We start from the raw sequence: 23,942 nt of genomic DNA, 5'->3' as shown, positions 1-23,942 counted from the left end.
AAACTGAAAAATGCAAAAATATTAATAAAGCAACTGGATCATAATATCAGTTTAGGCTACGCATTCAAATAAATGAAGGTTCCTTTATTCATTAACTCATAGCACTGCTGGTTTAAATATCCCTTATATTAAGTTTATTGGAAGGAATAATTCTTGGTTGCTTGATCCTTGAAAATACTTTTACTTATCCAATAAAAAACACTTACTTCATCAATATAAATGTCATAATCCGAGTCGTCGATATTATATCCATCGTCATCACTTGGCTTAGGATCTGTTATATAACCGTGAACATCGCTTCCGGATCCTAATTCCTCTGTCCCTAGAATTTAGAGCAAAAATTCAAAGACTAAGACTAAGTTGCTAAACTTGGAAGAAAGTCGAAGCGACTTGTGGGCCCCAAGTCTTCTTCAAACACAGATCCTGAGATGTACTTGAATCAACTCAGAGGTCCTCAGCAAGTTGCATGAATGTGCACATTTTTACTCACTAAAAAGCAAGCGTTGGTTAATAGCCACCTCTCGGTGCTCATCTTTAGAGCTTCAAAAGGTGGCCCTGTGGGAGCTGCAATAAAGGTTTGATCTCCAACAACACAGACTTCCACTGATTTTTTAAGCTCCGTGGACTTAAAAATGGTGCATGACCCACATTGCCTACAAAAGTGGAACAGTAGGGCAGCTACGTGGAAGCCCACATGAACTTCATGTGCTCTTGGCAGCTCCAATGGCTTAGCTCACAGTTCCCACCAAAGGTGAACCAATGTGACCTTTTTTGTTAAATGGTACAGCAAAACTGTTAGAACATACTGGGTGAGAAAACAAGAAATCCAGCTTTAATAAGAGGCTGAAATGGACTAAACAGGGCTGAACAGTCAAATGTAGACTAGAAACTGACACTTGGAATAAACTTGTTATTATTTACATGGCTGAAAGAGGTTCCAAAGTGCTGAACCATGAGAAATACGTTTAGACTATTAGAAACATTACCCGTGTGAGCCCACAAGAGCTTACAATTGAATTTACTGGTAAAAAAAACATCTTGGGCAGCTATTGACAAATCTGTGGGTTCCTGGAGAAAAATAATTTGTGCCTATCCTTTCATTTGTTTTTGCCCGGTATTTATTGCGAGATGTTACATAGCAATTAATTTATTTATGTAAGGTTACAAAAGAAACAACTTTCAGTTCAATCAACATATATCAGGACTACAGAGGTTCAAAGAGAAACAATCTTTCAAGATCAATATGAATGAGCATTGAAACCAAATTCAATTATACTGTCTTTAATAGGCTACAAGCTCGGCAAGGACATAACGATTATTTGAAACGTCTGATCGATGATGGCTGCATGCGCTGCTCTATTATACTTATATCCTGCTTTTGGCAACCCAGTAATCCCAATTTAAAGTAGTTCAGATAGATTGAAAAAAAAAAATACATAATACGTCTGTACCCAGCGAGAAAAGGGGTCAGCAGATCAACCAAAATAGTTATAATTATTTAATATAAAAAAAAAAAGTATATTACTATAAAATAGTAATAATTATTAAATAATACAATAGTAGTGTATCACTATATAATAGAAATACTTATCAAATAATAAAATAGTATATCACTATATAATAGTAAATGATTTAATCTAATAATAATATACCACTATATAATAGTAATAATGATCAAATAATATAATGGTATATCACTATATAATAGTAATAATTATGAAATAATATAATAGTATATCATCACTTTATAATAGTAGTAATTATCAAATAATATAATAGTGTATCACTTTATAATAGTAATAATTATCAAATAATATAATAGTATATCACTATATAATAGTAATAATTATCATATAATATAATAGTATATCACTATATAATAGTAATAATTATCAAATAATATAAAGGTATATCACGATATAATAGTAATAATTATCAAATAATAATAGTATATAATCACTATATAATAGAAGTAATTATCAAATAATATAATAGTGTATCACTTTATAAGGTAATAGTGATAATTATTAAATAATATATTAATAGTATGTCGATATATAAGAGTTATAATTATTACATAATATAATAATATTATATCACTATATAATAATAATTATTTTATAACACCAATGGGGTGGACAATTGTCTACCTTTCCATCAACATCCATCTTAAATGGCAGAAGATTTTCAAACTATAGACTTTCTAATATTTTTGATCCTAGGTTGACTGTACTTCAGACCCCTGCACAGGGCTAAGTAAGGAGGACTAATAAGACATGTAAGAAACAGAAAACTGAAAACAAAAAGTCAAAGTCACAGCCTTAACAGTGGCCGTCCATATTTCAGTAATGACTGACAGCTAGGTACCACATATAAAACAAATGCTCCTAGCGATGCAACCTCGACTAATAGTGAAAATCTCCATTACACCAGGATTGATAAAGCTCCACCTGCTTCCTCTATTGACTGAAATGAACTTGTAGAGTGATTAGAGCCGTGGCATTATCATATGAACCGGACCCCATGCTTTAAATAATAGGGTGGCTCCCCACCAAAACTCACCTTCCCACTTCTTATTTCCATAGTCAAGGGAGTAATTGTTCATGTTCCAGTATCACTGGTATCATTGTATCCAGGTAGTATCTATGCCTCTCGGTCACATTCCTCGGGGCTCCAGGTACTGAGCTTAGTGAGTTATATAGTTACATAGTACATAAGGCTGAAAAAAGACCTAAGTCCATCAAGTTCAGCCCTTCTACCTAACCTTCCTACTCTTGTATAATCTGTTGGGCAGCAGAAGCAGTCAACCCCTTCATATGACCATTACTCTCATAGCACGGAACTAGGGGCCGACTGCCCTGGCATGGAGATTTATTATTGTCTTCTACGTTGATGGGACATTGATGATAACCAGAAATGTATCCACTTCAACCAAATGTACCAAAGAATTTGGCTTCACGATGCTGTAGCTTGACCACTTAATCGCATGCTTTCTACTTTTTAAGGGTTTATTCACTGAACTCCAAAAAGGAAAAAGTGACCTAAGATTTAATAAACAAATCATGTATTGGCCAACTTTAGAAAAAAACGAAGAAATATTACTACATTTATTTGGCCTTTCTAGTCTGCCCTGCTGTAAAATGTTCTTTTGGAAAGTGACAGATCTTTTGTAAGAATATTTTTTTTAACCCATTCTGGCATCGCATACTAAAAAAACTTTTCCTAGATAAATTACATGCAGTTGAAACTCAGCCTAAACTTTTTTTTAGTTTCGTCTATATTCGCATTGTTTGGAATAACAGCTCTGCAGGAAATGTTCGAGTGGTCCCCAGACACTGATAACATCTTTCACCATTTCCCTAGCAATATAAATCATAGTCTCAGAGGGCAAAAACAGTATTTTAGAGCACAATTATCGAGTACAGTCCTCCCAGATTACCGTCAAAATTTCCACAACGTGCCAAGTTACAAACTCATCGCAGATAAAGGGAGTGTTTTCTATAAAGTGTTGCTACAAAATTTCATAATACCAAATCTCCTTAATTTTATATACATTTTTATTTGGCCGTATTTGGCCGTAATTCTATGCACTTAGTTGAGCAAATTAATTGCATCAAATTAAACGGAACGTAGCATAACCTTTGCGGATTTGTGAAATGCTCTGTTCTTTGGGAAATGGTTATTAAAACTAAGACAACATCACCATTACATTAGAATTAAACAAAACTCTCTATATACCATGCTAATTTTTAAGGCGACTTGTATTTTCATGAATTAATTGCATTTTAAGTAACCTGGGATGACCTGCATTATGCTTTGAGCATTTAGGACACAGTTAATACATTAGCTTCCACCTGATTTCTGCAATAGATGAAAAGTACATTTACAAATATTCTACCTAATGTATCGGTTTGTCTCAGTCTGTAAATTCCCGTCTTGTCAGACCCCTTGAATATATGTATTGTATTAAGCGCTGCGTAAATTGTTGGCGCCATATAAATCAAAGATAATAATAATAATCACAATTAAATTGAGAAAACAATCAGGAAAAAAAAAAGTGCTTGCAGACTTTGGAGCCGCACTGGGAACAACAAAGCAGCACTGCCACTTTAAGACCAACTCCCGCCTAATGACATAACCCTTACGAAAAATTACTGCATTTTTTCTGAAGTAATACTGCAGTTTTTTGGACATGAAAAAACTGCAATACTGCACTTTTACTGCACATTTACTGCAGTTTTACTGCATTTGTACTTCACTGTACTGCACATTTACTGCACTTTTTTTTTTATATTGCAAACCTACAGTTGTACTTCAATGTACTGCAGCTTTATTGCATTTGTACTTCCGTACAAAAATAACTGCAGTAAAACTGCAGTACAGTGAAGTACAAATGCAGTAAATCTGCAGTAAATGTGCAGTAATACTGCAGTAAAAGTGCAGTATTGCAGTTTTTTCATGTCCAAAAAACTGCAGTATTACTTCAGAAAAACTGCAGTAATTTTTTCGTAAGGGAAGTGTGGCCAACGGCTGGATATGAAAGGCTGCACGTTGCATTTTTTTCCACTAATGCAGTGTGCGATTGGGCTAGAGCGTCAGATCAGGCAAATGTATGGCACTGTCAGCTAGCCGCCCTTTGGGTATTTGTACCAATACACTTCCTACGTGCATTAATAACTCCAGGGCTGGAACGGGAATTAAAAGCATCCCTGGAAATAACCGAATACCAGCCCTAAATGTCAAGGTGCCATTATTGTGCAGCACATATTTGTGGGGTTTAATTATGTTCAGTCCCTACTTCATAAATACCCTACTACCCGCCAATATGCTGCCGCCACCTTCATCATACCCCACAGCCTCACAGCAAACACAGTGACCACTCTCAGCCATGGTGATGTAGACTCGCTCTCAAACTTCTTGCTTCACCACTAAACATTTGTAATATTGCACCATGCAAACTCTTCAACTTAGAACGCGGACAAGACAATGGGTAATTTCTATAACATTTACAAGAATTTATGTTGAGGCTTTGCAAATTCTTTAAACATCTAAAATAACTGGAATTTTCCTAAATAACAAAAAAAACCTAATTGTGATATATGCCAAACTAAAGAGATAAACACCCATGAAATAGTTTAAAAAAAAACAAACTAATAATAATCTTTCTTTTGGGTTCACTGAGTGAGAAAATCTCTCTCGATCTAGATCATTAGGTCATAACGACACAATTAATCTCTTATGGTCAATGCTTCCATCGTCTACAGGTGAAATGTTAGAAGTTCATAGCGAATCAGCATTCAATTTCGAGCCTGTAAAATGTCGAACGCTGTTTTGTGCAATGTCATTCTCTTTATTTATACCGCAACGGGTGACAATATCAGTAGCTAGCGATCCAAATATAAGACAAGATGCAACCCCACAAGGGAGTACACAGAAAGGATTTGTATTTGTTCTGAAACCTTGAGATTATTACCTGCAGCTCAAATTTAATAAGGTTCTGCAAATCTCCGAAGTATGTCTGAGCTCGAAGCAGTTATGAGCTATTAAAGGTTTTTGGAACAATTCTCCTCAAATTGCTTGAAGAAAAGTTCCAAAAAGTTTTTTGTTGTTCACAGACTGTTGTTCCACTTACTGAATGTCCTGATGACTTCACTCGCGGGTCCTCGAACGCTCTCCCCAAACGAATTCACTGCCTTTACTGCAAACTGGTACTTGGTGTCTGGGGTTAAACCTTTCAGAACCATAGAGTCCAACTCCACTTGCTCTTTTATTTGAACCCATGCATTGTCGACTTCAGGCCTACAGGAAATGGAGATGGTATCATAGTTACTTACTATCAATGAAACACATCCGTCAAACAACAACCTTACAAAATAGCCCTCCTTCCACATCTGTCCAAGCTTAACTACCCCGACACGGATAACTCCAATCCTGTCTATGTCAACGGTCGTTAAGTGCCGCTCGACACAACCCGGTGGGAGACTGTAAATATCAAACTCATCAGCACTCAATTCAACTTGTCAACATTTCATCTTTAGTTCTTAAAGTTTGGTTTGTTGAATGTAGTCAAGCTTAGATTAGTTGATTTAACGCTGACCTTTACTATCTTTACCTTCTTACTCTAAAATTCAGGGCTTCTTCAGGCAATAAGAGCTCTTTTATATAAAAATCAGTGTGTAGTAAGGTAACAGTAACATTCTAAGAAGGTCTTCCAGAATGCCAGTAAATGCACCACAATCCAACGGCCCCATGGCATGTTCCTAGTGAGCCTACGAGAAAACCCAACACTGCACAATAATAATTTATGAAGACAGGCAATATTTCCAACAGGTTTTAGTAACTCATGGGTCATTGTGAGACATTGTTTTTTGGTCCATGAGGCTGGCTCATTGTAATTGCTTACACACATGCAGAAAGGGGAAAAAAAGAAGGGTTTCAGCAGACTTTTAGTTCTTGTGCTCTAATCATTGAGTGTCTACAGTGGAGAAATATCAATCCATTCCTTTCTAGCAATGTTTGTTATAAGAAACATTAAATCTGTCCTTGGTATGTGTGTAATTGCCTCAGGAGGGGGGCTTCCAGAGGGAGGGAGTTTTTGTGTGTTTCAGTGTCAAAAGATCAGTACACAGAAACCATCCGAAAGAACCTGTATAAAGCAATGATTTATAGTCTTCCTTCTTCCAACCGTGAAAACAAAGCTCTCTGCTAATACAAAATCCTTTACCATATTCCTGTCTTATTACATCGTAAAATATATGATATTTTTAGACTAACAGACATGTCTATGGATACTAGGTATTCACAACATGGAAAACATATAGGTGTTTTGTTCCAATTCCCCCCTGGAACTTATGGGATGATACAATAAAGGAAAAAGAGGGGGATAGAGTCAGTACAGAGCTTAGAGTTCCGTACAACTATACCCTCCTCCCATGCTTTTTTCTGGGGAAAGTAGGCATTTTTAAAATGGAGGCATAAGATGATCTTACACTCTAATCAATGGAACACTAGCAGAGGAAGACCGTTTATCATCAATGATAAGTGTAGCACCGGGAAGATACATAGCAAGAATATCTCTTTTTTTTAATCAAAATAAAACTTGACCACGATAAACACGATTATACGCATAATGACTCCTCTCATTTACTATGGTGCCCTAAGACACATCAGCTTTAAAAGAAAGGTAGATAACAATAAGATACAGTCAGCTGGGTCAGTTCCATTGTTAAGCCCAGAGAATGCGGAAAGTATCTTGTGATCCAGAGGGCTTAGTGCATGGAAGAACCAGAATTCCATCTATAACATGGCGTATGACTGATATCAAGAAAGAGGAGAAGGGCAGCGTAGGGCAGTGTTATTTAAAAGTCTTCATCTCCTTGTCTACTACTTATCCCATCTAATATAACATTCCAAAGAATAAAGTAAGATATTGTCCAGTGGTCGGGCGCTTGTTATTCTTTTATAGAGCTGACTGCAATTTTCTTAAATCCGCTCTGTGGACGGTAGGTATAGGACTCATTGTTTTCACACATAGCACTTCTTTACTTTAACAAACTTCCATAGCTGCTAAGGACCTGGGAATCCTCAGAGAAAAAAATGTAAGTTGCCAATTGCTATGCAAGGCAGAGATTAGAAATCACCGTCAAAAACATGCTTCCCATACAGAAGCAGGCCCTAACCCTGAACCCACCAGCAGCTTTCCCATGCATATATAAAAGGAACACGAACTGCCAGGGGGGTATAGGCACATGCGCTGAATGGCGCCCTCTTGTGCCAGACTTTTCATTGTATTTAGGACCCACATATGTAGCCTGCAACCCACCGGATGTATTCCAAAATGTAGTAGCGCACAGGGGAGCTGCCATTACTGGCTCCTTTCATCCAGGAAATTGCCACTTCCTCATCCGATACCACCACAACCTGGGGCTGCAAAGGAGGGTCCGGGGCCACGCACTTATCTAGGCAAAGACAGAAGTACAATGTAACAACGCACATAAAAAACACTTTTTTCCCCCATATATGCCAAACCATTTTAAAGAAGCTTTCTATACTGTCTAAGAGACATTTAATTATAAGTGAGGCTTTCTTCTTTAAATGGAAGTCTCGTGTGTACAGTGAAACAGTAGCCCCGTTTCTTGTAAGATCATTAAAATGGTCATAGAGCGAAGATCCTGAAATACCACCACTTATTATAACTAACCATAGTTTCTTGGGGGGGTAATTGTTCTATAGGTATTTGGTTTACAGTAAGAGGATAGTTTTAGGCAAACTGAGACATGGGGAACATCATAATCATAATTATTTTCCGTTCCTGAAATCCTAGCTATTTTTATCTCACTTTTACATTTTTTTATTTAGTGTACTAAACTGTATAATGTAATATTGGGCAAATATGACAGATCAACTTAAAAGAAGGAAAAAAATAATCTATCTATAAATCTATTGGCCAATTGGCTAGCAAATGTATAGAAGCCCGGACTGGCCATCTGGCACACCAGGCAAATATCTGGTGGGCCGCTGGCCATCGGCATCCCATACTCTCCCAATCTGTGGCCGGTGGCTGGATATGTCAGCATAAAGATACCTTTTCATCTATAACTTTGTTACTTTTTTTTTTTACTTTGTTATACTTTTTAATCTTTCCTAAAACCAGCCTTGTCACACACATACTCTCGAATGATGGAAAACTTTAGAGAAGGATTCTCCAGTGTTGTATTCTTGTCCAGGCCTAGGGCGGCAGGCCACGGGTTGGGGGCAGCTCTTGTGCTGCACTAACAGGGGCAAATTGCCCTATTGGAGAAGTCAACGGGTCATTCACTACCAGTAGATAGAACTACCTACTGAAGACTCTTTCTTTAGAGAAACAGTAAAAAAATCCTAGACGCTTACTGTTGATGTGTAAATGATTGCAAAATTGATTTATCTGGTTCATCTACATTACTTGAAACTTAATTGTGAATTGCCACTTTAACGCCACAAACCAAAAAAAAAATCAATTCCGAAGCGGATTTTAGTAACACTGATTTGTAAATAATTGGAGGGCTGATTATAAGAGTTTCACTGATGATAAACCAAGAACCTCATAGAATGCTGTGTGATTAAACTGAATTACCGGGAACAGATGCCAAGTGCAGAACATCATGTTGTCTGCCACCAGTTTATATAGAAATTAGATTACACTTGGTTTTTTTTTTGGTTTCAACAGAATCGACATTTTTTTTAATAGTGACAACGATAAACAGAACAAACAAAACGTATTGTTAAGTCTTTTAATAAATATAAAAAGACGAAAGACTGTACTTTGTAAAAATAGTGCTTAATGTGGAATTCTACATCAAATTTAAAGTTATAGTCTGCTTAACCGTCACATCTAAGATACGAGACAAAATTTAATCCAGAACTGAAACGGTCATCCACATACTTTAGTATCATTTTTCTATGCTCTAATGAAATAACGTTCTTACCTTGAGATAAGGTTGAGACATCCCTTGGCATGCTTGCTCTCCCCTTTCCAGCCCAGTTATAGGCTCCGACACTAACACGGTGAAGGGTGTCAGGTCTTAAATCACCGAGGACTACTTCCTGATCAGAGAAAAAAATACAGAAATAAATTTCCATTCTCTGTAGTTTGCTCCACCGATCCATAAAAATGGTTGGAGCGACTACCTATTTAATTCGCAGCTACAACATCAAAGCAGGGCTCTGGAAAAAATGTGCCGACCTTTTCAAGGTTGGATCTATCCTATACACCTTCTGCAGACATTATCTGCGGTTCATAGTTTGCATTATGGTCCATTACGTAGACATAAACAGTGTCCAGCATAGCTGGGTTGCCTGGAGTTCCAAATGCACTTTTACTGAGCTATGAGATTGAACTGGAATTTAGATTGCGAGCCAGGCCTTCTCATCCAACATCAGTGTCTGACCTCACAAATGCTCACAAGCACCCCAAAATCTTGTAAAAAGCCTCTCCAGAAGAGTAGAAGCTGTTATAGCTGCAAAGGAGGGACCAACTTCATATTAATGCCCGTGGTTTTGGAATTGGATGTCCAACACGCTGATATAGGTGTGATGGTAAGGTGTCCACATACTTTAGGTCATATAATGTACTTACTTTAATCTGCAATTACTATTATATGAGAACGCTCCATAGGTGATGTCTTTCCAGTTCATCTGCAGAGTTCTATCACCGCTATTATTACATTAAATGACAGCTGTTATTAGCAATCTATGCCCCTCTCTAATAAGCAGATCTATTCATCTCACATGTTCAACCTCTTCTTGAGTGAATGAGAATGAATGAGACTGAATTTCCTGCACCAGGAATAGTATTCATCCATATGTCAAGAAAGGAAAGATGACCGATACCACTGAATATCTAATACCTTGACATAACATTATAATGTACGACCGATAAGTATGCAGTTGAGCATCACAAATACTTACAAAAGTCACCAAAGCGTCAAGATGTCCCTGAAAAAAAAAAAAAAACAGTAGTAAGATTGTATCTTTTTTTATCCCAGTTATTTATTTAAATTGTTTTGACTGCTGTTTATATAAAACTAACTAGCAATATTTTACTGCTACCACAGATTACTGCATTAAATAGCACTCGTCCTTCACTCTCATTTCTATCACATCTCCATGTTTTCTTATGAAAAGCAAATGGTCTACACTATATTATTAGATTTTATTATATTAGTATGAATATATTTTATTAATATTCACGTGGCTGCTTTATGTCACCAATGAACCAATCCTGTTGTTTCTGTAAGTCAAATTGTTACGTTATATACTACTTGTTATGTCCTGTTTACCCATTGTACAGCGCTACTGAATATGATGGTGCTATATAAAATAATAAATAATAATAATAATATATTTAAAGGCTCATAATTTTCATCCTTTCTAATAACCCTCAAATTGCATAAATGGTCCCGAACTCCCTACCCTGAATGCAGCATAAAAGGTGGGCTGATAAAAATGTATGTCTGACCAATAATAATTTAATGGAAGTAATTCCATGACTGAGATTAATTCCTAGAAAAAAAATGCTGTGGGCAAAATTCTGGTTGGTAAGAAGGAAAGTGTCGCCCAAACTGCCCCGGCAGCGAATATTGTATTGTATGTGTATTTTCATGAAACAAGCTATGGAGATTAGGAGTCAGGAGGAGGAAGACAGATGCACGCTGGGTAACAATGTTTTAAGCGCAAACCCGAGACAGCAAATTTTGTACAAAATTCATAAATCATTTTTTAAAGGCCACTGTGATTTAGTCCTTTTTCAGGGAAAATATATACAAAATTGACACTTCAAAGAAAAATGATATGATGTCATAGCCATGCTCACCAAGTTCAGCATATCCAATTTTACAGGAACGTCCTGTGTTAGCTGCTTCACATGTTTGCCATTAATGACTTCTGTGTAGAAAACCTTAAAAAACACATTGAAAAGTAAATAAAAGTACAAACTGCACCATGTTTTCAAAAGCAAAACAACAACCCCGAGTTCCACAGGACTGCTGCTTGTTTCAGCATCTCGTCCCATATACTGCACCGGCATCCGTTCCAACATTTAACCCGGACCTTATAGAACGGGTCCTGAGTTGCACGGCGTGTTTGTGATTAATAACGACCTTGAAATAATGCTAATTTATTGTTCTATGAGACGCCCTACAGTCTTAAAAGTTCACTACCGGTTTGTGCTCTTTCTGATAAAGGCTTGATTTATATTGCCGAGGCAGACATAGCTAAAAGATGTTATAGCGTGGAGCAGCAACAAACATTTTGGACAATGCAATGCCTCCAAGTTTGTGGGAACGGTTTGGGGAAGGGTCTTTTCTATTCTAACATGACTGTGCCCCAGTGCACAAAGCCAGCTCCATAAAGACAAGTTTGTTGTGGAAGAACTTATCCGGCCTGCACAGAGCCCTGACCTCAACTACATTGAACACCTTTGGGATGAACTGGAACGGAGATTGCGAGCCGGGCTTCTCATCCAACATCAGTGCCTGACCTCACAAATGCTCTACTGCATGAATGGGCAAAAAGTCCCACAGAAATACCCCAAAATCTTGTAGAAAGCCTTCCCAGAAGAGTGGAAGCTGTTATAGCCGCAAAGAGTGGACCATCTTGATATCAATGCTCAAGGTTCTGGAATGAGATGTCCAACAAGCTCATATAGGTGTGATGGTCAGGTGTTCACGTACTTTAGGTCATATAGCGTACTTACTTTAATCTGCAATTTTAATTTAGTGAGACAGAGTGACTATGAATAGCTCTGCCCTTGTGGCCCACCCTTAGGCCCCTGATAAGTATATTTAAATGAAACGTCCAGTGAATTTGGCTTAACACTGAGGTTTTATCTTTTTGCCCGAGAATGATTTAAAATCTAGGAAGCAATATTGTAAAAATAATTTAATAATACACCCACCTGTACTGTCCTAAATTATTACTTTGTATTTATTTTAAGGGCATGGAGAGAGGCGCCATTGTTTATAATGGTAGTCAACAAACTCGACATAGTAGGCTTTACTAATACAGTTAAGCAAATTGATTTTAGTAGACCCGTATGAATACACCAGGCTAACTCTTCCTTTCATCTTTCTGTTGGTTCCTACCGTTATAGTAGTATTGATTAATATGTCTACCTGCCTTTGTTCCTAATGAGTACAGGATTGGCATTAAAGCGATGCAGACCATTCTACTGGGACCTAAAGCCCTTCTTCGGGATTATCTCATGAGGATAAACTCATTTTCTGTTTCAATAAATGACTGTGGTCTGCACCGCGCATCTTTCACATTCAATCCAAACCCTTGAGTATACCTAATAACTCCTGACGGCAGCATGCTTTTCATTTAAAGTCCTTGCCATTTAGAAATTATTTTCATTGTACGGCATCAGAGAAGACCTATACGATACGATTTATTTTTTCATCAATACATTCAATAGCCTTACCTCATTAGAAACGCTTTCCAAAGCCCAAGGGTTATGCACAATCCTTTTTTTTTACATTGGCTTTGCTCAATAATTTATTAACCTTGTCTTCTATCGTATTGTTTCATGTTTAAGTGGCTCTATCGCCAAAATAAACTTGACATTAATCATTAAAACCTGCCCATATGTTGTATTAACATCTTTAACACTATGGACAGTCTTAAAGATACTTGCGATAAAAGTTTTTAAGCTGTTTTGAGGTTTTGGGCACAAGGGATGCTCCTCTGAATCCCCTCTGGCTTCATGTTTTGAGCACCAGTACATGCACCAGTACATGCTAAGCTATAGAAGAGATAATAAAATGAGCGCCCATTAGGTTCACGCTTGGGGAGAGGATCCTAGAATCGAGTCCTATTCAGAAGCATGAATATGCTTTCTATGTATATCTTTAATGGTGGGCTTTTTCCGAAGCGTGTGACCTCCAGTTACTGTTTCCTTAGATTCACTGCAAGAGTCTTTGGTGTGAATGAATGTTGATACTTATTAATGTTGATGGTGGTTTCAATTTGAAGAAATGACCTCTGAGGTCCTGAAAACTTATGTGACCTTAACATGTTTTTATAAACTGACTCCATTGCACATACTGAGCTCATGATAGGGATGGTAACGTATGGCTTTACCTACCGTGTAGCCATTGATGGTACCAGCGTGCTGCCTTGGCATCCTCCATTGTACGCTGCATGCGGTACAATTCAAAGCTTCAAGATGTATGTCCAGGGGAGGCCCCAAACGCTCTATCATAAAATAAATAAATTAGTAGTGGATCAATAAAAGCACAAGAAAAAAAACATTTCTGACACGATGGCATACATACACCTCCTAAAAATCCAACATAACTGGCATTTTAAGGGTTAACAAAGAAAACATGCTTACAGAGCAGGAGAAGGCGGGCATTTAACTTAAAGGATCAATCAGGTCAAGACAGATGACATGAATGTCCCTTTAAAACTGACAATTACAATAGAAAATATCCATGCACTGAGTGTATATGCACTGCGCAGCATTTAAGAGAAACCACATACACGCAGCTACACACACCTACACACATTGCGCAAGATGCAAACCAAGAAACATAGTGAATATGGTTTGGGGGATGTCAGCAACACATGAATGCCAATGACATGAATACTACCCTTGTGCATCTAGATTGTAAGCTCTTTAAACAGGACATTCCTCACCTGTTGTTTCTGTATGTCATCTTGTGTTATATACTAATTGTTCTATTGTCTACCCTTTGTACAGTGCTGCAGAATCTGATGGCGCTATATATATATATATTAAAATAAATAATAATAAATCAGAAACCATTACACATGTATAAATTTAAAGCTATATATTTAGAATTTTTTTTTTTTTGTGTTTCAGAGAAGGAGGACAGCAGGTAGATAATACAGACAGCAGAAGTTTGCTCTCAGTTCTCAACAGTCCCACTTATGGTGATCACACACAACACACACACACACACCACACGGATACACAATCACGGAACGTATAGGAATACAAACTGATTCGGCTGTTCCAGGGCTTCTTCTATACACACAGCTACTGGAAGGAATTCATGAATTTGTTCAGACTACGGTGTCTATATGGTAGGAGCATCAAATTATCAGATCATATGAAAAGCTTATTTGTTACTCTATGGTGCGCATTGATCAGCTTGAAAAATATGGGTTCATAGCCAAATGTGTTGTTAGTTGTGACCTCCCTAAAATGCCTCACAAAAATCTCGTAAATGCCCCTGGCTGAGGGACAGTCCCTAGTTTGGACCCAAATCCCTCTTTGCTCCCCTGATGCTCCTAGGAGTGCAGAATGTTAGCTGGGCACGACTATCACAGTGTTCTACAGCATGTATAGAAACAAAAGAATCATTTTGCGTAAATATACGGTAATAAAAAATTCTGCCTCTTAATGCTCTACTCCGTTATGGGGGTCACATAAAAAGTATAACACAATAAGTCATAAAAAGTTTCAGTAATGCCCTACCCCCAAAGCCCTAACCAACAGAGGGAAAGATTTCCAAAAGCATGAATCACAAAATCAAAAATATATTCAATCTTATAAAAAAAACAACACAAAACACCACGGGCACTGCAGAGGAACGCACACAAGCCTGATGTGGCGCACAGCCCCAGACGTCTCAGATCCAGCACCGGGAACGTTTAACTGCATTTCTTCACATTTTCTAAACACACACCATATAAATAGAGAATTATCATGGTTCTGTAGGCACTTGGCATAAGTTTCCTCGCGCCATCCTTCAACGGGGGACCCGGAGATCAATGCTGTCTCTAAGTCGTTCAAACGGCTTCTACGGTAGCACCAGCTATGATGAGCAACCATCTAACGAAGGAACATCTAGTATATGAGACTATAAAAGGTCGCCACTGAAAGCTTTGGTCACAAAGCAATTACAGACAACAACCTCCTTAAGAAAATATAAAAAATCACGTGGTCCCCTTCCTTTCAAGGAAACACAACACTGCTGGCAACTCTTCATATAGTGAATAAACCCCAATCTATTGTGAACTAGAATATATATACAAAAGTACGGTATTTTTCCCTAGGTCAAGCCATATATTTTATGTATGTATGTATTTATACATACGTATAGAAAAACTTTTTGTCTGGATTTGTATTACTCTTACCCTGTATAACTAATAAAATTACTCTCAGAAAGAAAGCCACATCTATCGTGTTTATGCCTATAAGGGTCAAACATGTTCTGGAGCTTTTCATCCAAACACTGATTTTGGGGAAGTCATCAGATCACCAAAAGGATAGATTATAAAATTAAATTAAAAAAAACTTTGCAATGTAATAATTTTTGCAGAACCTTCTAAACCCAGCAAAAAAAACCCCATCCATCGTAGTAAGGAAAAATAATGTAAAACATAAAACATGTTTTACAGAATGATACTAAAAAAGTCTGCTTTTCCACAATTCCAAAAACTTTGCTCTACCTTTAATTCTTTCTAAATGAAATGTTAAAATTACATTTTTATTGCTGCACAAGAAGCTACGACAGTCTGTATACAAAGATAGTTTCATGGACCGGCGACATAAACATTACATTGGCAAATCCACAAAGCATTATGAAGGCATTAACGGGGTATCGTTGGACGATCACAGGCCCTCCAAAAAGTTACTGGGTGTTTGGTTGCTATTTTTGTATTCTAGAAGCAGCTGTGTTGGGGCGACATACTGTAAAAGCCCGCGTCTTACACGGATAGAAGAGAATTCTTCACCAAGACCCAGCTTTCTTTAGTCCAAAGTTCATGACTGTAGAACAATGGGGCATAATGAAGCACACATGTTAGATCAGTGGGGCTTAAAGGATACTATTGTCATAGAATAACCAATGTAGCAGCTTCGGAGAAGCCTGTACTGTATGCGAACAGAAGGGTATTATTAACACATCTATATCTGAAGGCAAATTGTTAAAGGGACATGGAACAGCCGCTAGCTGCTGGGTAGGAGGTACGGCTGAACATAATAAAAGTAAAGAACACACATTTTTTCCAACAATAAAATATTCAAGAAAACAACAATCTCACGAACTAACAAAAATTAAGCATCTTTTTGCATTTAGTGGTTATTACCATGTAAACTTTAAAGCATTCCTGAACTCCTTATTGTACTAATGGGCACAAGTTTAGAAAATTACATTACGGTATAGACAGCGAAATTTTTTCCTCCCCCGCCGCCCTAGTCCCCCTTCTCAGTGAGCGTCCGCACCGCATTAAAAGGGCCGCGTGCCTTTAAGACACGGAGCACCGGGAAATGACATCATATCCCATCTCTTTGTGTCGTAGAGGGGCATGTGGAGGCTGTGCTGAGTCTGCATTGCTGCCATAGTGAAAATGGGCCGGATGGGGAGATCGAAGGTCCATTGAGCAGCAGGGTACCAGGGAGTCTGGTCGCCCAAGTCTGGTCTGCCCCCTGGACCGCTAGGCCAGGATATGTCACTGGGTAAAGAGTAGAAGGATTCTCAGTGGTACATTATGGAGAATCGCGCTCTTTGAATAGGGAAAAGTGCTATTATTCTGCAAGAATTCAGGTGAAAGAGACAGTTTAATGTCCCAGACACTCTACACTTTAATATATATTCTTCCAAAATGGAAAAAAATAAAGCAGTGACCTGAAGCAGAAGAGGCAGCCCTGCTGCAGCAGCCAGCCTCCTCCTCCATGTTCCAGCTATTGCAATCTCCCCGCATTATGGGGGGGACGCACGCATGTTATTAAGTAATTGATTCCTTCTATGAGTTTATAACTTCACACACACTGCAGGCAGTCCTCAGCAGCTACCTAAAAGGAGCGTTACATTTTCTCATAGTAAATCTATCTGGGGAACCTACAAACTCTCACCAGATACAACAATGGTGCAATAATGATATTTTGTTACATTAAGATATGTCACCGGACAGGGGCATCCCCTAGGCCAGTGCATATTCTTCAAACAGGTCTGGTCTGACTTGGTCTAGCCGCTATAGGGGTGTTTGAGCAGGGTGCAAGACTGGCTTCAGGTAAGAGTGTGTGAGTGTGCACGTATGTCTGTATGTATGTGTGTATGTATTTATGTATGTACACAGGGATGGGGGCAAGGACCATGGGTCCTTTTGACTGATGCAAGAGTTAGGGTGGCATAGTTCATGGGAGGGATTCTAAAGTATGATAACTAAATGGTCTAACTCACTAAAAGCTACCTGAAAGTAAGATTATGTTAAATATATGTAAAAGCAAGGCCCGCAAAAGCTAATTCTTGCCTCGAAAGCTAACGATCAAGTATTTTGTTGCAGTGCCAGAGCTGACCGGCGGTAAGTCTATGATATGGCAGGAGTCAGAGATATGTTCAGCCGATCCCATCTCCTGTGTGACAGATAGCAGGGGGCAGGTAAATGGGGTAAATGCATATGGGGGATTCTGCAGAGTTTGCATTTGCAAGGAGGACATCACTTACATATTTTCTTTACAAAAAGTAAAATCAAGTAAAATCAATCTTTATTACAATTTACATGCTGTTCTTTTCAGCCTAGGCGACTATTGATGGGATCAGGATTTGTTGCAATATCTGAAAATAATCTCACATCGTTCCACTGGGAAACGAACATGGAGCCATAATTTACCCCATTCAAATTTTTTTAGAAGTACTTATATAACGTAACAATGTCTTTAAAATAATAAAAATATAATAGTTCATATTTGTATTTAACCGTTTGCCACTAAGTTTGACAATTGATAATATGACCACCATTCGCAGAGATAATGGTATGTTTTAAATGGTGCAAACCCGATTCATTTGGTCAGATAAGTCCCTCTTAAGCTTTTTTACTGACTCCAGGACAGGCTACCCGGACCCCAATCTCTTCTGGGGGAGTGGCTTTGAATAGAGGTAGGGTTAGCACACACATAGGGGCGGAGACATCAGTGCATAAGGGTGGAGCCAGTGGAATGTGGGTGGGCATGATTTCATGAGTAAGAAGAAACTGACCCAGAGAGCCAAGGTAGCAGCGTTTCCCTCTCCAGGTCAGAGAGTTCTGCTAACAAGGAACTCCATCATGTAAGTTGGTGCTATATAAATAGTAATAATAATTACATTTTTATAATTCTCTTCAATTAAAAGGACACTCCAGCCATCATATCCTTGTTAATGCATTTGATAGCGGAGAGGTCCCTTTAAATGTTCATCATGTCCCTTTTACATTAAAAATCAAAAGGTTGATTATAATAACTGGATTTTTGTTATTCTTATGGAAACATTAAACAATGCGTTGAGGAGAGAACCAGCATTCAGCCAGGGGTGCCAATCCAACCAGACAATCCAGCAATACTGTAGTCTAGGAAATATCACATAACATGCCTGATACGCACTGTCCAGTCCTGTCTAGAACACATTTACAGAAATGAATAAAAGACAGTAAAAGGAGCACAGAAAGGATCTGCTCAGGATATTGATTGTGCCCTAAGTTGTTCACCGGTGCTGGTAAATACATGCAAAATTGCAAGTAGAAAACAACAATGCTTCAGGAAGTGAGCCAAAATGTTTAAATTAAAGCAGTCCAGGGGGTAATTTACCCCTTGCTGCCTTTGCTAACCTACCTCTAGGAACAGTTGCAGCAGCTTTACAGCTTACATAATACATTGCACATGGCCACTTAACAGCAAGGTGTTGAACTCAAAGCTTCCACAAGCTTTCAGTCCGTATCATATAAGGGCTTTCTCCACGCTGATCTAGTTCATGGTACTAAAGAGCTTACAATCTTTTCAGTCCCGCATCTCTTGTGAAAGGCATCTCTTAACTTAAACTATTCTTGTACCTGTGATGAGACTTCTGTCACTGTTAGGAGGTCCACCTTTACCAAGCTTCTACTGTAAACAGTTCTAAGCTAGCCCTGCATAGTTAATTATTTTAAAGAAATGTCACACACTGTTTAGTGAATAAATCCCTAACACCAAACAACAGTGACTTCTAAATGAGCTGGATGCTGGGTACTGACAACAAGGACTTTAGTGCAGGAAACTGTGCTTCAAGAGGTATCCAGCATATGCTAACAGCACATATTTTCCAGACAAAGGCTTTTTTTACTAGCTTAATACCAAACATGTCTTTGTTCTACCCCCTTGTATTTTAAGTTTCAGTTCTCATGCCTGTCCTTATTGGGTACAGATGCTCCAGAATGCAGCAGTAAATGGAAGTGAGAAGCCCATTTCTTACATGCTATTTAAACTTCTTCATCACACAGTAAGTCACCCTTATAGCTCTAATGTATATTTCACTAAAGGGCTTTGTGTTAGATGTTCTGCTAATTCATAGCTTCAGCAATCTTTAAAGTTAGTTGATGTGATCTGCAACTCAAATCAAGCTCAGCCAACATCAGGAGGCTGAACACAATAAGAGCTGCATCCTACATCAATTGGATTAGCAGATCATTTCTAGATAGATAGATAAAAATCACAAAATGTTGTTGTTACCTTGTCTCCTAAGGGTAAGTTTTCTGGAGCTCAGAGTATTCCCAGTGCAGAAGATAAAAAGAATTGTAACAAAAAAAAAAGAGTGTTTCTGGAAATCCATTTGTTTAGAAAACAAAATGAGCAAAATAACAATCCAAAACAAAATGAGCAAAAAAAAAGATCCAAAACAAAAGCAAAAAAGATTAAAAAATCTAAGAGTGGAATTTAAACCAGAGGGGAACTGGGGGAGGGGAACAATGTATATTTAAAAAGTAAGGACTAGAGGGTCCTGCAGCCAATGTGATCCAGATGAGAGTCAGACAGTCAGAGGCAGAGAGGGCTGGTCGGGGAGACAGCATGTGAAGGAGTGGCTCCCAATGAGAGTGCATCCCCTGGTGCTGCAAAAAGCACAAGAAAGCAATTCCCAATGTGTGTCTCCTGGAGAACACCCACTTCCTCCCCAAATTACATCCAAAATTCACAAGCTGTCACACTGCCCTCTACATTTCCCTGAACTACAAGTTTATTTTTTTTTCTTTTTCTTTTTTTCTGGCTTCTTTAAAACCAGACCCTGTAGACTAAAGGACAGGGAGTGTGTGTTAAGAAGATAAATCAGAATTAATCTCCCAGATGGAGGTCTGAGATTGCTCCAGCCACTCAGACTAATATAGCAACATGTAGGGATTAGGAGGCACGGAAAAAAAGGGACACCGCAGCGCAAAGGGATGATCCGGCTACTTAGAGCCAGCGCAGAGTATCAGGCCGGCAGGTAGGGGATCACTTAGAGAATGTCACCCCCCACCTGGAACATTGATTTGGATGTTTTCTACACACACATAAGAACCTAAAAGGTGATTTGTTTTTTCCCCACCAGAATCATTACATCGCCACTAGTCCAGAAGGGCTGTAATGATACTTTTTTTTGTTGTTTTTTTTCTAAAAATGTGAAAGCTATTTTTTCTTTGAGATTTAGGTTCTGTAGTTGTCCTCGATAAGAACAATTGGTGATGTAGTGACGTACGTACTTAGTCTTTACATCAGGGAGAATAGGCAGACTAGGTGGGCCAAGGGGGTTCTTATCTGCTTTGTATACTATTAGCTGGGGCAGGCGGGTGTCTGACATTCCAGATAACTGCATCACCCATCATCCAAGGCAGAGATCCATAGCCTATGACACTCCAGATCCTGCACATCCCCCATGGTCTAGTCTGACTAGATCAGTGGTGGCCCCAGCTGTTGTGGCATATCAGTCCAATGTTGGCCCAGTTTTTACCAATGTTTGCCCAGTTGTGCCGAACCCACCTCCCGCTGCCGGTGCCCACTCGATGTACTCACCGTCAGTCGGCCCCCACATTTACTCATTGAGTGTTAATATGCATTCTTTGTTGAGGAGGCTGCCTGGGACATTAGACAGTCCCATTAAATGTATGCTCTGCTTTGATAGAAGCATATTGGTCCTCACGGGATTTGTTATATGGCGAGGAGAGGGTTTTAGGTTTAGATTTTAGAGAAGTACTTAGTTTACTCAATTTTGCCCCGTATCTCACGGGTAAAACCAACCATCTCTAAAATAATTATACTCTTAGCAAATAAAAAAAACAATAGGCTATTAAAAAATGAAACAACGTTAAAAGCTGTCAATGTCCCTTTTAAGGAAAAGACACCCTTTCCCTGCCTGATACGCTTTGCTCAGATCGCCTCTTGTTACTGTGTCGCCACAAGCAAACCGCAAGCAGTATATGAATGCTATATTAACGAGATTTGTAGCATCAGTTAATTTGCAATTTTTAGACTTTTTGGGTTCACCGAGCAGCAAATCACAACTATAAATCACAGCTAAATTCCATCACTTGTGATTCTTTTGAAATCAATAGAGATAAAGTATAAGGGTTTCTGCGGTCTGGTTTCACCGAATGAATGTTATACGCGATCGACTGCGTGAAACAGCTACAGTAAAAAAAGATATTTGCTGCCCAATCCGACCCAAATTTATTTGCCACGCAGTCAGTAGCCTGCACCCTGCCTGCATTCCATAACATACAGATTTTAAAAAGTGGGATTTTTTAGCAAATAGAGTAATTAACCGTTTCATTTATGTTTAAAGCCGTTACAGTATCTTTTCGCTGATCCTACCTGTGTCACCGCACCTGGGGGGGGGCGGTTTACAGGAAAGTAAAAAACATAAAAGATGATAAATTTCTGTTTTCGCATTTGAAGATTTCTGACACCCCGCTAAAACACATTCTTTAGAAATGAGAAAATAACTTAGGTAGAAGCCGCAGCTCCCCAGCTCCTCCGACGATTTTTTGCAATATCTGTAAGTATTTGGCTCTATCGGCCACCGTCCATTTGCCCGTTGTGCCAGATGGCCAGTCTGGGCCTGAATGTATGTACTACGGCACTAATGATTAGTTTGCCTCATTAGTCCTAATTTGAAGGTTGCATACTCGATGAGATAAGAATCACAGGAATCTCCGCCATACAATGGATTTAGCATATCATAGGATCTGTTGCCTCTAGGGTGTTCCTCTCTCAGGGACGGAGGTGGTTGTTTTTGGTATGTAATTAAAAAGAAAATAATGAATAGTGTTTTGTTTTAGTCTTAATCTGGAGAAAATGAGGAGCTGTAAGAGTGATTAGGTGGACCTGATACACGCATCCCCTCTGTGCTGCGGGAAGAGGGTGTGAAGATAAGGATGTGTTGAAAAGGTGTTGGGATGCACTGATCTACCAGCCATTCCACATAATTGCTCCACTGACAGAAGAGCTGAAGACTCCTTTGTCTTTTCAAAGTTAAGAATGTTTAGTATTTATTTTTCATTTGGATCCGAAAATAAATTAACGAGAAACTGTCAACTTTTGGCACAAATTAACTAAATTAGTAAAACTACCTATAACTTGTTCTTGTTGTTTATTTAGCAGTATACGTAATTTGGAGATATTTGTCTTGAAAGTAAACAACCATTTCATCTTAAGAAAGTTTAAAAGGTGGTTAAACCTGGATTGTTAATTGGATTCCTCTCCGTTCTTCTCACCTGACCCCAACCAAGACTGCCTGAACAAATAACCAAACAACAGGGGAAAGAAAGGGGAGGAATAATCATGCAATTTTAAGTATTTTAAGCCACTACTGTACATTTCTTGCGCTTGTATATTGTTTATTTTACTTTGCAAACACTGTTACATTGGTTCATTTATCACAGTAAAAGTTTAGATATTCCTCATTTGGACCATACTGTGCCTAGTTGGGAAACATAACTGAACATGATATTATTATTACTATTATTCTTTTTTTATTGCTCCTTTCATCTTGGTTACCCATAGAATTCCTTTCAGAATGTAAGATTATGAGTGGGGCCTTCGGAAAGCCCCCCATTCTCGCCAGGAACTAGACGCTAGATGAAATTGCCAGAAGGCTACATTGCACGCTCATGAGCAAGACCCTCAACTCCATCTGTAAATGTGCCATAGCTTTCTGCTGCTGTGCTTTGGTGTTTATCTAAACTTCTAAAGGATTCCATAAGATATTCAGGACCACCTTTGACCCCATGATTTAACTGACTCTTACTCACTGTTAACCCCTTCATACTATAAACATTCAATGGGAGTAGTCTAGGAATAAGCGTTTAATTTCTTCCTTGTGATGGACTCAGCCCCTTACCCTAACTGGCTGTTCTTGAACTATATCTCCCATAATCATCAGGCAGGCAGTACGAAGCCAAATATTGGCTAAGGATCATGGGAGATATAGTGCAGTAACACAGGAGCTGGAAAAATACCCACAACTGTTAAAAAGTGAAAAAAAGAGCTCCTGACAAGGCTTTAAAAAGGACAGATTAGTGCTCAAGCAACAATGAATTTTACTTTAATACAAGTAATTTAATATGATTTATTTCACTTAAAAAAGGAAAAAAACATCTAGTAGACAATCAAAGTGCCTATGATGGCTCATTTTGTATTAGTCAATTTAATGCGTCAATCAAATAAGTGAAAGTCA

The 23,942-nt window shown here is 38.4% G+C and overlaps 1 protein-coding gene across 1 annotated transcript in view; it reads right to left on the bottom strand.

The window, feature by feature from the left end:
- LOC149283776 (pikachurin-like) overlaps positions 1–23,942 on the bottom strand; it is a 54,078-nt gene that overhangs the window by 16,128 nt on the left and 14,008 nt on the right. Inside the window, exons 2-7 of the mRNA XM_089497292.1 lie at positions 13,622–13,731; positions 11,351–11,434; positions 9,465–9,582; positions 7,823–7,958; positions 5,633–5,799; positions 207–322 (exon numbers count right to left, since the gene is read on the bottom strand). Of these exons, the coding sequence (XP_089353418.1) occupies positions 207–322; positions 5,633–5,799; positions 7,823–7,958; positions 9,465–9,582; positions 11,351–11,434; positions 13,622–13,731 (731 nt within the window). The remainder of the gene's footprint in view (positions 1–206; positions 323–5,632; positions 5,800–7,822; positions 7,959–9,464; positions 9,583–11,350; positions 11,435–13,621; positions 13,732–23,942) is intronic.

The sequence above is a fragment of the Sceloporus occidentalis genome, unplaced genomic scaffold, assembly GCF_023333645.1.
Source record: "Sceloporus occidentalis isolate IW3139 unplaced genomic scaffold, rSceOcc1.0.p SCAF_101, whole genome shotgun sequence".
Taxonomy (NCBI): Eukaryota; Metazoa; Chordata; class Lepidosauria; order Squamata; family Phrynosomatidae; genus Sceloporus; species Sceloporus occidentalis.
The sequence above is the reverse complement of the archived record's forward strand: the minus strand, read 5'-3'. Positions and strand labels throughout refer to the sequence as shown.